This window comes from Cucumis melo, chromosome 9 (assembly GCF_025177605.1).
Source record: "Cucumis melo cultivar AY chromosome 9, USDA_Cmelo_AY_1.0, whole genome shotgun sequence".
Classification (NCBI taxonomy): Eukaryota; Viridiplantae; Streptophyta; class Magnoliopsida; order Cucurbitales; family Cucurbitaceae; genus Cucumis; species Cucumis melo.
Genome location: NC_066865.1, coordinates 2,680,175 through 2,696,394, shown reverse-complemented (window position 1 = coordinate 2,696,394; position 16,220 = coordinate 2,680,175). Strand labels below are relative to the sequence as shown.

At 31.9% G+C, this 16,220-nt stretch overlaps 3 protein-coding genes across 3 annotated transcripts; all 3 read right to left on the bottom strand.

Annotated features, from left to right (window-relative positions):
* Positions 1-1,552: 1,552 nt before the first annotated feature.
* LOC103498028 (probable prolyl 4-hydroxylase 7) lies at positions 1,553-5,364 on the bottom strand. The gene is made up of 8 exons (XM_008460478.3): positions 5,125-5,364; positions 4,891-4,977; positions 4,654-4,711; positions 4,455-4,559; positions 3,120-3,177; positions 2,827-3,002; positions 2,658-2,718; positions 1,553-2,029 (listed from the first exon to the last, which is right to left on the bottom strand). The coding sequence occupies exons 1-8, from the start codon at positions 5,229-5,231 to the stop codon at positions 1,731-1,733; spliced, it is 951 nt and encodes a 316-aa protein (XP_008458700.1). The 5' UTR covers positions 5,232-5,364; the 3' UTR covers positions 1,553-1,730.
* A 2,495-nt stretch (positions 5,365-7,859) lies between these two features.
* On the bottom strand, positions 7,860-9,845 carry LOC103498027 (AAA-ATPase ASD, mitochondrial-like). The gene has a single exon (XM_008460476.3). It carries the CDS (start codon positions 9,468-9,470, stop codon positions 8,052-8,054), a length of 1,419 nt encoding a protein of 472 aa, XP_008458698.1. The 5' UTR covers positions 9,471-9,845; the 3' UTR covers positions 7,860-8,051.
* A 3,336-nt stretch (positions 9,846-13,181) lies between these two features.
* LOC103498026 (UDP-glycosyltransferase 90A1-like) lies at positions 13,182-15,507 on the bottom strand. Its single transcript, XM_008460475.3, has 2 exons — positions 14,671-15,507; positions 13,182-14,095 (listed from the first exon to the last, which is right to left on the bottom strand). The coding sequence occupies exons 1-2, from the start codon at positions 15,411-15,413 to the stop codon at positions 13,357-13,359; spliced, it is 1,482 nt and encodes a 493-aa protein (XP_008458697.1). The 5' UTR covers positions 15,414-15,507; the 3' UTR covers positions 13,182-13,356.
* Between the last annotated feature and the right edge of the window lie 713 nt (positions 15,508-16,220).

The following is a 16,220-nucleotide window of genomic DNA, read 5'->3' as shown; positions in this document are numbered from 1 at the left end:
TATCAATTTATTCAAAATCAAGGACTACTTTAAACTTTTCCACGTAATCTCATTTTTGAGTTACCATGATTAAACGTTTATATAAGTTTAGAGCCTTACGTTTATAGGATTATTAAGTTAGATGTTATCTAAGGTAAAAAAAAAAAAAAAAACAAAAAAAAAAAAAAACAAAACAAAAATTGTGAACAGAGAGGGTTAAAATTTTAATAAGAAACATGGTTAGAAAAATCTCATAACTTGCTTGATCAACCAGAACACCAAGAGAGTTTAGAGGTAGTTTGAAAATATAAAATTTGAAAATAAGATATATCCTATGGAATTATCCTAACTTGCTCGATTGTGTACATATTTTCGAATCATTTTGAATCTATAATTAATTCTATAAACAAAAACAATTTTATTAAAAATAGAGATAGTTGCAAATATAAAAATTAGATTTAAAATATTAACAAACATAGCAATATCTTTTAAAAAAGATTGTAAATATAGCAAAATTTATTAAAATCTATCAATGATAGAAGTTTAATAAACATGCCGTAAATATTGGTCTATTACTGATAGACCATAAAAGTTTATTAGCGGGAGAAGTCTGTCACTTATAACTTTGCTATATTTGCAATTCTTTTAAAATGTTACTATATATTTAATTATATTATTAAAATTCATACATATTATAATTGTTTTTAAAAATAATTGTATTGTAAACAAACAAACAAGCACAAAAATTTGTATACACTTATATACCACCGTACTAATTATAAGAGGCATTTTCAAATGTAGCACGATGAACCAAAATTTTTACAAAATGTAGCAAAGTTTCAAATTCTCATAATAATAAAATATTGAAGATATTGATAAACTTTTATCAGTGCATTGTCTATCATTGTCTATTATTGATAGACTTCTATCTATTATTGATACTATCAATAATAGATGATGATGGACATTGATATTTTATTAATTTGATAGAATATAAAATTTTGTTAAATTGTGTAAATATTTTTAGCCGTTTTATTATTAATAGTCATTTTCATTGATATTTCAAGGAAGTTTTTATATATAGCAAATAATAATAATAATAAACTAAGAAAATTTTCGTGGATAGCAAAAAAAAAATATTTTAAGTAATTTTTCTGTTTAAAACAATTACGTTGTATAATCAATAAAAATTTTTGCAAATATAGCAAAATCTCTTAATCTCCGAAGCAGTTTTAATATAGAAATTTTTTTGGACAATGAACCTATCATTTGAAATTTTGCAAGTTTTACCTTAACCGATAATTGTCCAGAATTTTTTGGTTAAATTCTTTTAAAATAGTATTACAAAGGCTCCTAAAACTCCACCATATGTATATAATATAGAACACAAAAAGGCAATCATAAAAGTTCTACGTAATTAAAATTGATTAGGTACTCAAAGAAGGGACAAAATAAAAAATTTGTAAAGTTGAATAGAAAAGTTAACCACCTAATAAGCATCATACATGAGAAGACTTCTCATCGCATTTTAATTATCAAATGAAAACTCTTGTGGTTAATTCCTACAACAAGGTTTAATGAAAGAGATGTAATTAATATCCACTTGTAATTGTATATAGTATTATAATACCAAGTTGCTGCCCAATGTTATATACATAGCCATTACAAAATCGACACTCAAGCTCACCAAAACAGAAAAAGAAAGAGAGATATGGCGATTACTTCTTCTTCCTCCTCCTAGGGTTTGGGTTTTAGCATGCTTTGCAACTCTTCCTACAGTATCCTAAAGCACCTTCAGAACCCACCATGTAAGTAGGGTTCTTTTTGCACTCTCCCCTTTTTGCCCATGCCGGGCAATTTTCGTTCTCGTCCACGCAATCCTGCCTACTTACACGAGGTAGCTTCTCAAAGGATCTCACATGAATCCATTTGGTTGCAGACCATTTCTCGCCTTCAATTACGGGGCAACTACCATGCAAACTTCTTTCATCTGTCGTTGCGTCGAGATGTAGGCTGAAGAACAACAACGCATCGCCCTTCTGCGCTTTAACTGCAATGAACAGCCAAGTTGTAGAACCATAAGGGTGTATGACGGAACAATACCAAATCCTAGAAGCTACATGAAACAAGGATAGCAAAAATAGAAGAGAGCCTAATAATGAAAGGGTCGAGAAATATATTTCAATTTACAATAGAGCCTACAAAGTTAGTTTAATATTTTTAGAGACAGGCGTAAACATCCAAGCAATATATTTCACTTCTACTGAATGTACATTGCCCCTGTAATGGCGTCTAGATGTGTCTTTTTAAACAATGTAAGTTGGAAAATGCAAAATCACAAGCAATAGTCTCAGCTAACATTTCAGACTAATTGGACAACCAAACTTTTTCTAAGTTAGAACTAATGAACAAACCATAATGGCGAATCGATAATACAGGCGAGCAACTCTTGGAAAATCAGACAACAAAGGTTCAAACCAAGTTGGCTCTCCATAAAGGATATTAGCCAAGCGATGAGTACTCTTCTCAAAGACCAGAAAGGAAGGTCAAGTTCAAGAAGATACTTTCAAGGGAAGATCTATCAATGATAGACAGGCCATCTGTGGCCTTTTCTAATTTGGAAACGTAACTTAATACATAGATGACTTATGATCTGTACGAGTCAATAACAAACCTACCTGCATAACCCTTTCGAGAACAATCAGACCAGCTGTCATCTTTTTCTTGAGATTCTTTAAACTGCAGAAGACAAAGTCATCACAGTTGGCAACAAAATTAAAATATAGTCTGTTTTCAGAAAAAAAAAAAAAAAACGAAGGTACTGAAGTAGCAGAGCCACTGCCATACCTCTGAATTAGGAAAGATGGTTTCTCCACCCTTTTCAACATTGGATAAATACATCAAGACTGTGGCTATGCGGTGGCCACCTAACTCCTGATTCACCTTGTCGTGAAAAAAATCAAAATGTGGTTCATACTTTTGACCATTCTCATAGTGAAGAATTTGAATGGATTCTCCATTTTCTGATTTTAACAATAGTTCCAAGAAAGAAACGTAAGTGATTGGAATAGCTTTAAAATCCTACATTTAAAAAAGAAAAAAAAGGTGCATCCATGACAATGGGCATATAACAAATCTACCTGCTGGAAGAAGTGTCCATGCAGCTATCCTAGCTTCAACGCCAGCAACAATTTTATCCTTCAAAGCACAAAATAAATCATATACATTATAGGCTTCAAGGTGATTTGAGGCATAAGCCATGATTGAAATATTAAAAAATTGATATGCGAAACAAGTGTATCAATAGCCACTTTCTCTTAAATAAATAATCTAGAGATCATTCTCCATACCATCGTCAATATTATCACTAACAGAACCGTTTGAATCTTTAATTGTTGTCATCGACGTTTCTTTAGTTTAGACTTGTGGTAAAATCAGTAATTTAGTAATGGATTGTAATTAACTAACTTGCAGTTTATAGGCATTAAACCAAGAACAAAACTTATATATTATAGTATACTTAAATAAATAACAAATTATTATTGCTTCTGGTCATTTCACCATTTTTTAGACTTGAAACTTCAATTTATCTTCTACTTATGTTTTATTTACAAAAAAAATTGTGTTCTCTAAAGACAACCAAAATGCGAAAAACCAAGTCCTCAAACACAGGCAATAATAACAATGGACAAAATGGAGATCTGTAGGTTCTGTCATTGATCTATCCCCTGACAGGATCATATTTAAAGAAGAAAAACAAGGGGAAGAGGAAGCACCCATTTCAGAGGAAGAGGAAGTCAAGGATGTTGCCAACATTGACATTTAATTGAACATCCGATGCCAACGGTATGAATGATGGTAAGAGGAGAGAGGGCAAATGGATAAGGGATATTGTTGACAACAGAGATGTTGATAATTACGCACCTTGAGTAACCACACCCCAAAAACAAGTTATTGAAGTGAGACTAGAGAGTCAAGCCACTTAGGTACCACATAGGTCATCCCATTCAAACCAATGTGGGACAAAGGTAACCCTGTGGTTCCTAACATTCTCCTCCAAAACAGCCCCTCAAACACATCCATAAGGTCAAACTACATAGAGGGAATGACTAGACTCCATCAGGCAAACACGTTTGTTCATTTCTTTTCAGACATCTCTTTCAATCTAAAACAGGTAATCTTACATACATTACTGCCCAAACACATTTTGGAAAATTCATGAAGTCAAATAATTTACATAAGTTCACATAGTTTTCCTTTCAAGTTTTTACCACAGAATGTTTACCAACACTATGATATTGGATAGAGCGTTCGTGTCTTCATACATTGACATCAACAATTACATTATCCCTCTCACCTAATTCTACAAGAACATACCATGACACCACAATCTTTTACATAAAATAACATAAAAATAAGTTCAAAAGGCCAAACATTAAAATAATGGATTGGATGATTCAAATAAACTGACGCACCTGGGCCTTCCGAAGGAACATGCCAGAACTCGTTCGGACTTCACTACTTACACTTTTACCAGACTCATTATCTGCTACCATTGACTTCTCTAATTTATCCTTAGCCTATTCAAGAAAATAATCGAATTAAACAAACATATACAAATACCACAACATTGAAATCTAATCAAAACAAACAGAGCGTTCCATAATCAATTACCAGATCAATTAGGTGATCACATTCCTCATCAGATAAAAATCCCTTATACAAAAATGCCCTGTAGATTTGCAGTTTAGAATATACGCACACATATCGCCAATTGAGGATACATTAGAAACAGAATTGATGGAAATGTTGTTTGACTATCTCAAGCAGGATAATCTTTCCACACAAGGAAGCCAGAGAGAGAGTAAAGGAACATCTTATTCGATCGCTTAAGAGAGAAAGACAGATTACCTGGGTTGCCAAGAGAGCTGAGTGACTCGTGTTGGATCGAAAATGAGCGGAGATGAATCCGTCTTCAATCGAAGCACAGATCCAGTTCTAAAATTCCAAAAACAGTCGAATCCAAAACCATGCATCAGTGAATTCGTGAAATTACAAAAAAAGAAGGAAAAAAAGAAGAAGAAGAAGAAGAAGAAGAAGAAGAAGAAGAAGAGAAAGAAGAAAAGGGGAAGAAAATGATCGTACGATTGCTTGTAGGAGTGCTTGAGCATACGCGTTTCCGGCAAGCGAGCGAAGGCGGTGAAGACGGAGAGAAAGCAGAGAGAAAATGCGAGGAATGGTCGAGAATCCATGATTGTTTCTCCGATATCAAATCGGAGAAAATGAAATGAACAAGAAAAAGAATTCAACGATTCAAGGGTTCTTCCGTTTACGAGAAAGGAAAAAGAAAAAAGAAATAAAAATAAATGGGTTTGAGTTGAATTAATTATGAAAATTCAACTATGAAAACAATTAATGAAAAATGAGAATCATTGGCCGGTTTTTTGGAATTTTCAAATTAAGAAATTTCAAACAAATTATTTTACCGGAACTTCATCTTACTCCCTCATTACCTTTCAATTTTAAAATTTTAAGTTTATCCATACTAACAAATTATTTATTTCTTTTTTCATTTTTTATTAATATTTTTGTTTTAAAAAAAAATGTTGTCCTAACAAATATTTATAAAAATGTTTCTAATTATTTATAGACAATCTGTCTAGAGATAGAGATGTCCACATAACCGAAGATGCCACTCCCTGTCTCCTATCGCATTCCCCATCCCATAAATTTCACTACGGAGAACGGGGCGAGGAATCTAAATATTACTCTCTTTTTTGTTTTTTGTTTTGATAAATAAATATAAATATGTATATATCTTTTTTTCTTTCGAGGTAGGGTAGGGTCGGGAATGGAAATTTCTATGGGAAAAATTCTCCCCACTACCTCCCCCATCCACGTGTATAATAGGATTCCTGTCTTGTTTGGGCCTTGGCCGCGTAGGTTAAATGGACATCTCTAGCAAGCATGGAGTGAATTTCATAGACACTAAATGTTAGTATGTAGAGGGAATGACACATGACATTATGATACTAAACATGATCGAACATTTATCTAATAATATTTATAACAAATTTTAAATAGTTGTTTTTTTTTAAGAAAAAGACACTAAAAATTAAAATGTATTTTTAACTAATTTAAAATTAAAAAGAAATGTGGATAGATGTCGTAATGGAAAACTAAAAACAAAATTGTTATTAAACAGAAGCTACCTGCGTTATTGTTGTTTTGGTTTTTATAAACTTCATAAAAGTTGAAGTTTGTATATGTATGGTCTAATTTCGAAATTGTTTTCGATTTTTCATTTTGTATATAATAAATTTATAAAAAAAGTTCAAAATATTTGAAAATGAATTGATTTATTGGAGATAAATTAAAATTTTTTTTTACTCCTACCACAAACTTTCAATTTTAAGTTAGATGGATGGTTGAGTATTAAAAACTAAAACATTGGAGAGCTAAGAAATCACAAAGTTCAACCTTTTAAAAAGGAAAAGGTAACCGTAAAATTTAAGATGATAGTCTAAATTTGTAAGGTAGTTTTTTTTTTAATACAATAAGCAAATATATAGAAATTAGAACTTTACATTCCAAAGTGGGTGGGTTAATGGTTGTGCTTTTTGAGTGTTTATCTCGATTGAGATAGATTTAGATCCATAACATATCATTTTTTTTAATGAAAATGTATTTCAATAAAGCTAAATTAATATATAAACATACCCTCCCTAAAAGCAGATAACATTCAATAGGATAATATATTATTGAAGTACATTAGTACATATGCTAGAGATTGAGAACAAAATTACAAATACGTTACACTTAACAAAAGAGTGAACACTTACTTGGTGTGCAAGGACTAATTAACGAGGTATCAACCACATTTTTTTTTCATTTATGAAATATATATTAGTAGATAACCTAGTGAGAGCACGTATGATAATGTTCCAAAATGAGATTCCGCACTCAAGGGTTGCAAAAACTTCCCTCAAAGTCTAGGTTAGAGGAGGGAAGATAAGTCAACTCTATAGCCTCGTCTTCTAGAGTTTTTGATAGGTCGCCTACGATCAAAATTCTTGTACCTATTGTAGATAGAAAATCCTTGAGAGTCACAAACGACCCACACCCAAAACCAAAAATTGCTTTTTTATGCATCAAGAGGTATTGACATTAAGCTTCCATAATCAACTCCAAGAAGGAAAATCACTTTTTTAACTCAACACGATTCTCACAATTCACCAAATCTAGGAACACATTGGCACCACTCGAAGAGAGAGAAAGGTAAATTCTCTATAAACTTAAACACCAGATAAACATTAGAATTCTTTCGATAAGCTACTGAATTAAGAAACAGATTTAAAAGGGTTTATCATCTAACTAACACTATTAATTCTTAAAAAAGGGAGTCATCTTTTTCGACTGCTGAAAAAAAATCCCTTTGTGAAAAACTTTTTGGAAAATCAAGATCTTCCAAAGAGTAAGGATTTGTGAGCAAAGGATAACTAAAAACTCAAATCCCAACTTGTGCTGATATTTTAAAAAGATGGATTGATACTAACACTTGTCTGCTTCAAGAATTCAAATGAGTCTTCAAGCAATGTTATATGTTATATGGATATGGTTGTGTAAATTCTCCAAAAAAAGAAAAAACGTGATGAATATTTTGCCATCTGGTTTGATTGGTTGACCTTGGATCATAAATCATTTATCTCGGATCTTGAGCAAAATGAAGGTTGGATGACCTTTCGAAAATTATTACCGATTTTTGGAATACCTGGTTCTACACATACATAGAATTATTACAAACTTTGGTAGAATGGATTCAAAATTCAAATGGGTTGTTTTAAATAAATTTGATTATATCGAGGGTAATGAAAATATAATTATGCAAAAAATATTGTTTCTTTACTTATTTTATTCATGAATGGAATGTGATATATATTTTATCATATGATATTCACCTAAGAAGCTTGAAGTGATAACTAAATTCATTATTAGAAAAATAGAAAAGAAAGCTATATAGTTAGTTAGTTTAAACAATATGAAAGGGAAGGGAATTTCTGAAACTCATCTTTTTAGCATTTTTCCTCCTTTTGCTTCTTTTGCTCTGCCTTCACCCTCTCTTCTTCTTCTTCTTCTTTTAGCTTTTCCAGAGCTTCAATTAGACTCTCCAAGCTATCTCTAGGGTCACCCGAAACTGCCTTCGGCATCAAATGCTCCGCCACATCCGCCGGAGTGATCACCGTTTCACCGATGAGCTTCTCAATCTTCGAAAACAGAGGATGCGATTCAATCTTCAGGTAATTCTTCGCCAGAACTTTGAACGCTTCAAATCCACAGAACGACATTTCTATATGCTTATCCATTCTTCCTTTCCTGATCAGCGCCGGATCAAGTTTCTCAACGTAGTTCGTCGTGAAGACTATCAGTCTTTCTCCTCCACAAGCCGACCAGAGTCCGTCTATGAAGTTCAGAAGCCCTGAAAGCGTCACTTCGCTGGGGTTTGTATCACTAATTTCTCTCATCATCATTCTTTTGATTGGATCCTTGTCTACATCTGTTTTTCCTTTGTCGTTTTTGTTTGTCCGTTGCCCTGTAAGATCGAGGGAACAATCAATGTCCTCGATCACGACGACGGCTTTGCTTGAAATTTCCGTAAGTAATCTCCTCAATTCGATGTTGTTTTTTACGGAAGTTAATTCGAGATCGTAAATGTCGTACCCTAAAAGATTCGCCATCGCCGCTATCATCGTTGATTTTCCAGTTCCTGGTGGACCGTACAGGAGATATCCTCTTTTCCAAGCCCTACCGATTTCTTTGTAAAATTCCTCCGCCTGACTGAACGCAATAAGGTCATCCATTATCTCTTTCTTCCTCTCCGGCTTCATGGCCAATGTCTTAAAGGTCGCTGGATGTTCGAACACAACGTGGCTCCATTGAGCGTCTTGGTTAGTGAAAAGCTTCCGTTGCCTGTTCTTCACCTTAATCGCTTTACCCTCTTTGAGTACATGGTTCAAATACTGGGCGATTATGAGATCTCTGTACCTTCTATGAAAAGTAAGCATAAAAAACTTTTTCTCCTCTGTTGCTGGGTGGAATGAAATCGTCTGAGATTTGTTAATTATTCTTCCCGATGACCACCATAGCTTTATCCCCTCGTATTGTTCTGCAATTTCTTCGTGATCATCCATGGTGAGTACCAAAGATTGATTGTTCTGAATCGAATCTGCCTTCAGGCGTTTGGCTTGTGATGAGGAGTTTCTGGTGAGGTAATTCTGAATAGCAATATAAGCTTCACTGCGAGTGAAACCTTCTCCGGTGAACTCATTGAAAGTGATTTGAACATAAGGATAAAAGAAACTCACAAATCTATGAGAGTATTTCTCGAAACAAGCACGAAGCTCAAATGGAAAATACTGCTGAAAAATTGCCCAGATGAACACCAAACTCCCAATTATCGATCCAACACTGGTAAATAATTCCGCAAATGCCATTTTTCTTCAACCTTCTTCTTCTTCTTCCTCAGAGCTATCTCTTGTTCAAGCTTTGAAAGTTTTTAATCTGGTTTGGCTTTGCTTGAATTTCAATTTTCAAACAGCTAACAATGTTTGAAAATTATTTGTCCAATCTTCAAAGATTCAGATTAGGGTTTGACTTTTAATGGGGTTTGGCTATTTCTTAAGAGGCAGACAAAGCAATTTTAATTGTTTTCTTGTAGTGTATGCTATTGTATTTCGTCTGCTCTGTTTTACTCTTTGAATTTGAATTGGATTCTTATTTCATTTTCGTTGTTTGTGATCTTATTTATTGTCGACTGCCGTCCTTGATTTCTCTTTAACATTGATGGATAAAATACAGTTTCATTTTTTTCCCTACTATAGAGGGTCATTAATTCTCAATTATGTGTTTAACTTAATAGGTTATATCAATTAAGCACTCTTCTATTAGATACCTTATCTATGTCTACACAAAAAGGGCAATAAAAGATCTGCATTCCCTTTTTACCCCTATGTTAATGACTACTTTGTCCTTCTATTTTTTGGGATGACTCTTCATTTAATGTGTAATGTTAACATGAGGTCATTGGAAGACACGTGTCTCCTCACGTTATCAGTTTTTTATTTTAATTTTTAAGTTTTAAATTACAATATATACTAAATAATTCTTTATTATTAACAAAATATAGTTGTAGTGTAGTGGTTGTGCTCTTACTTTTACAATCGAAAGGTTGTGTGATCAATTTCTACGGCACTGACGTGACCTTCAATCTTTGGAACATCACTCCTTTGAGAGTTAATATAAACAAATATGATATATATATATATATATATATATATATATATATATATATATATATATATATATATATAAAAGGCCACTTATTCACCTTAGCATTTTTACTTTACAAAATAGATTTGTTGAACATATAAAAATTATTTTTGAAATCAAATAAGTACATTTTATGTCAACAAAACAGCTTGCAATAGATATACTTAATTAACATGATTTGCAATTAACAAATATAAATGAACATCCAATCTTTACACCGAACTTTTAGAAATTAAAAATAAAATAATAGACTAATTAATAAATATTATAAATACGTTGTCATTACTTATACCTTTTTAAAAAAAGAAAAAGATTCAAACTCATTATTGAGTACTTTTAAGGAAAAAGAAAAGATGATTTTGTTTTAATGTGATGACCTGATTTGATGCTTTATCAGTCAACAACTCTTCTCTTAAATTATTTAAACGTTTTTTTCATTAACTTTTTTTTAATTGTGTCATTTTTATTAATGTATTTTCTCGATAACATCCCAATAAAACTTATAATTCAATCAATTGAGCTCTTAATTGAAACTTTCCTAATCGAATTGTGTTATATTTCTAATTAAGATTTTCTTTGAAGATTATCGATGTATCTATTAACTTTAATCTTCCATTTTGTTAATGACATTTCAAAAAGTCTACAAGCCTAGAAATTGATGCACTCCTAAAAGTTAGAATTAATATTCATACAACTGGTCTAGGAGTGTCAATTGGAATAAATTTTCTATTTTTTTTCTTAATTATTCATAAAATCTTTATTAAAATATGCTCTCAATTAAATGATTACAAAATTTATACAGTTTTTTTTAACCCTTGTTAGATAATTGATAGACAATTAATAATTTAATAATTTAGAGATATACAAAATAAGTTTAAACTCTTTTTCCAGCACGTTTGCAAAAATAGCAAAAAAAAAAAAAAAAAAGAATAATAATAATAATAGTAAGACTTATGTCATTATATTTTTTAATTTACAAAAATAATAAATTTAAAAGCAAATAGCCGATAGTTTTCTGATAACCCTCTAATAGGCATCTAATATATCTAATTACTTGTCATATTTGAAATATGAAAAAAAGAGATGTTAGAAGTTGTTCTTTTCTAAATTTTGTTGTTATCGGATGCAATTTTCCCTCTTTTTACCATTGTGAAAATGCAAATTGCATTAAAAAAAATGCAATAGTAACAGAAGTACTTATTAAAGAAATTAAAAACTTAGGTTGATTTTTTTTTTATTCGGTAGAAATATGGAATAAACCAAACATTTTTCGTTGTATTCTTCTTTTACTCTTTGATTATTTCCTCCTTGCACACCTTTATCCCCTCTGTGGTTTGACATTTCCATCCGACTAGTATGATACAAGTGAGAAGAATTTGTCACATGATGAATTGTTCTTTGACATTTTTAACTAGGTGATATGATGCACAAAATTAGGTATAGTTTAGATGCACTCAAGTATATATTTTTTAGAGCAATAACCGGTTGAAGCTTAGATTGCATTCGATTTCCATGCATTCTCTATAATATATTGTTGTTGGTTACTACTACTATGACGACGAAAAATGAGTACACCTATACATTTCACTCTAATCACTAAAAACATCTAACAAATGATTGAACAATTAAGTGAGAATGTAGAGTGCATGCAAATAAATACAACATATATGCATCTAAGTGTTCCTTTTATAAATAAATAAACATATATTGTGTGATTATATATACTAGGATGGTACTAATATTGTTAATTGGCTCAAATGCATATAACTACAACCATCCATAAAAAATTTCAAAATGGTCAAACGAGGAGTTGAACTAAAAAAAACTAGAAGAAAATTATACATATTTTTTTCTAAAAAAAAAAAAGAAAATTGATTTCCTTCAATCTGTGTGTGGAATAGATCGAAACCACAAAATTTCCAACACCAATCTTTCAAATAGTTTGACTATCATAGATGGTGTGAAACCTAATTAAGAAAAAGTGTATACAAGCAATGTTTGGAAGATTAATTAATGTGTGCATGCATCAAGGTTATATTAATTAATCGTGACAACTATATAGTAATCATAGTTGGATGGGCGAGTGTTTACCATGCATAATTCATTATGCCACGTGCATTTAACAGTGACAACAACATAATTTCGTATTACAATTTAAAATCAAATCACATGCATATTAGATCTCAAATACTAATGGATTTATATAGGGATCAGCTGAGGCTCATATCCTTTTACATTATCGGTTTTGTATTTTAATATTAATTTTGAACTATCAAATTACAATATATATTAAACAATGATCTATTTTAAACAAAATATATGGTTGTAGTGCTGTTTCTACACTCACAACCATTAGGTCATGACTTTGGATCTTGTGTTTTGTAAATATTTTTTTTTTATATTTTTTAGCGTATTTATTATATAGTGCTCTTGTATAAAATTTCTTAATTCGTAATTGATTTCGGATATACATTTAATATCTTTGTTAAACAGAATTTAACATTTTAAATTTGTGATTTATTATTGTCTAAGAAACTTTACTGTTATTCTTATATTTTGGATGAACGGTAAAAATGTATCTTAATTCATTTATAAATTAAATTAATTATTTATAGAGATATTTTAAAATATATTAAAATAAATTAAAATATTTACAATATAACAAAATTTTTGATTTTATCGATGTTAAATATCCATAGAACATGAAAATAGATTATTTAGACTTAAAAATTTCAACTAATATATTTGCCATTAATAACTTTCATTATCTTAACCCTTTAATATAGTCTCTATCAATTAATTTATATTGAATTTAATTGATCTCTAATGTTTAGTCTAAGTAATTATTTTATTTATGTTGAATTGAACCCAAATACTTTAACTTTGAAACATTGGTTATTTTGTACATTCAAACATTAATTAATTATGTGAAAGATTCAAATTACATTTGATTTAATATCTCAAACATTCAAACTACCTTTGTAAGTTACAGTGTGTGTTCGCATAGAAATAACACTATATTTCTTACGGTAGTAAATCCGTATGCGGTAATCACGATGATTTGTTGCACATTTCTTGAATCAATAGTTCCAAATCCCTCCACGACGACCCATTTTCCGCCATAGATTTCTTCGCCATCTCTGAAATCTCCATCGCCTTCTTCCTCACTTCTCTCCCTTTCTCTCCTTCCATCAACTCTTTCACACGTCTCTTCAAATCCTTCCCTTTTACAAACCCTTTCATCATCGCCGGTGACGTCCCCTCGACCGCCTTCATCCCCGCCCTCAACTCCTCCACTACCATTCTCGCATTCAAACTTTGATCCGCCATTAACGGGTAAGTAAGAATTGGGACTCCACAGCTCAAACTCTCAATCACTGAGTTCCAACCACAATGACTCAAAAACCCTTCAACAGCTTCATGTTTTAACACTTCCCATTGATTCACCCATTCCCTTACTACAATCCCTCTCTCTTTTGTTCTCTCTTCAAACCCTTCATGATCTTCGAATACTTCTTTTTCTTCCTCTACTTTTCTTCTTGCCCATAGAAACCTTACTCCAGATTCCTCTAATCCAATCTCTATCTCTTTCATTTGTTCACTCGAAATCTGCGACTGCGTTCCGAACGCCACGTATAATACCTTTTCTCCTTGCCTGAGTTTTCCCTCCAACCATTCTAACCACTTTGGCCTCATAGCGTGTTTGGTTGGCTGCTGCGTTCGGTCGTTTCTTGTGGCCTCAAAGCTACATTGGTACAGACAAAGTGGTCCAATATTCCAACTCCTTTCACTGTTTTAACAAAGAAAGAATTAACACAATCTTATTCATTTTTGGATGATAGTGATAATATGGAATTATTAACATAGCAAAGATAATAAACTAAAATATTTACGATTTTTGAAATTTTTAGCACTTGTAATATTTGAAATTATTTGTCTATATTTTTATCCATACATTTGGATACTTTTGTTTCCATTTCCTATGAACAAAAGAGCACCAAAATAAATAATATCAAAATAAAAATTTTAGGTTTGCAGAAAGTTGTAATTTAGTCCAATGTGGTCATAAAAGCTAGAATTTGCTTCCTGTAGTTTTATAAATAGTTCCTATGAATTATGATAAAGTTTTTTTTTTAATTAAAATAAAAAACAAATAAATATTTTAAAAATTAAAAACTTATAATTAACTCCATCTCATTTTTTTTTTTTTTTTTTTTTTAAATTTAGCTTATTGAAATACATTCAAAGATGTTTAATTTTAAAAATAACTATTTTAAATAAAAATAAGTTTTTTATAAACATTTTATTCTCAAAAAAATTCATTACTCCATTGTTGGCATGGAAGGAGGAAACGATTGGCAACACCTGTTTCTTACGTAATCGGAGAACAATGGCTCCAGCTCGTAAAAGCTATTAACTATTACTCCGTAGCTCTTCATTGAAGCATGAATTGACTTCCTTACAAGTTCCAAGTGGAGGTTCGTCGGCTCCTCTTCCGCTTTCGACCAAAAAACTGTATCAAAATCCCCCTTGCAGATTTTCACCCAAGGAAAATCACTCACAGTCACCATCTCTTCCACACACACAACTCTGTCAAGTTCTCTGTTTTTCATAACGGCGGAAACGACGGCACAGGAATAATTTGACATACCACTGAATATAATTCTGGGGATTCCGAATTTTGAAGCCGACTCGAGGGTCCACCAGAAAAACATATCGGAGATTAAGAAGGTGACGGGAACAGGGAGGGATTGGAGGCGTTTTTCAAATTCCGGTTGCATAAGCTCTGTGGCGCGGCAGAATAGAGGGTGGAGGGAGATTGAAGGGAGAGCATCGGTGGATTCGACGCCGGTTGGGAGGCCGGGAACATTTTGGGGAAAACAGAGGTCGACGAGGGATATGGAATCGGTGTCGGTGCCGGTGCCGGAGACGGAGAGGAATCGGGAAATGAAGGGACGGTTAGCGGGGGTGGTGAAAATGGTGAGAGAGAGGTGAGGGAAACGGCGGCGGAGGAGGGAGATGAGGTGAAGAAGAGGAATGGTGTGGCCTTTTGCCATGAAGGGGAAGACAACAATATGATGATGCGAAGATTGGGAAACTGAATCCATAGGGAATTTTTGAACTTTGTTTTTTGTTTTCTTTCCGACATGCAATGGAAATCCTTTGCCTTTTTTAAAATGGAGGTTGAGACATAGAAGAAAGGACACAGGGGGGGAATGGAGACATTATTATTGATTTAATCAGTTTACAATCACAATCATTCTAGAAGGTTTCTTAATTAGCATTCCTAATTTTTCACCTTACCAAACTAACCCAACTTTTTTTAAAATTCTTTCAAATATGTTTTATTGGTCCATCTCCACATGCACTCGTGTGTTTACACTATTTTAGATTTTTTCTTTTATTTCCACTGTCAAACTCATAAATGAGGAAGAGTGTTGACGTAAATAATTTTTTAATTAAACTAAAATAATTAACTTGATCCAGCCATCAAATGAAAATAAGTGTCATCATCATAATTCATTTATTTGTATTTTTCATTAAATCACGTGACATTGGTTCCAAAACTTTTTGTTCGACAAGGAGGGTTAAATATTATATAAATTAATTTTCCTACACCTATAAGCTTTTAAGTTTTCGAATTAGTCGGTGATCCGAAAAGTTTGTTTCTAATAAATACTTGTGGACTGTCCAATTGTGACCGAAAAGTTTGTTTCTAACAAATATTTGTGGATTTTCCATTTGTGAGAAGATGTATGAGAGGACAAGAAAGTATATAAATTTGGAACAAATAAGTAGGCATAAACATCTATACATTTTCGAAAGTATTAAAAGTTAGAAATAACTACACATTTTCTTAAGTATTAAATGCCAAATTAATGATAGTAGCTACTGTCTCAAATTCTTTCTTCTTT

Bases quoted from the DNA above. Each gene is read 5' to 3' on its own strand.
- LOC103498026 (XM_008460475.3), bottom strand. From the start codon at position 15,413: ATGGATTCAGTTTCCCAATCTTCGCATCATCATATTGTTGTCTTCCCC. The intron at 14,096-14,670 runs GTGTTGCCAATC...TTGTTAAAACAG, and splicing joins TCCGATTACGTAAGAAACAG to TGAAAGGAGTTGGAATATTG.
- LOC103498028 (XM_008460478.3), bottom strand. From the start codon at position 5,231: ATGGATTCTCGACCATTCCTCGCATTTTCTCTCTGCTTTCTCTCCGTC. The intron at 3,003-3,119 runs GTAGATTTGTTA...TGTTAAAATCAG, and splicing joins ATGGACACTTCTTCCAGCAG to AAAATGGAGAATCCATTCAA. The intron at 2,719-2,826 runs GTATGGCAGTGG...TGTCTTCTGCAG, and splicing joins CCATCTTTCCTAATTCAGAG to TTTAAAGAATCTCAAGAAAA.
- LOC103498027 (XM_008460476.3), bottom strand. From the start codon at position 9,470: ATGGCATTTGCGGAATTATTTACCAGTGTTGGATCGATAATTGGGAGT.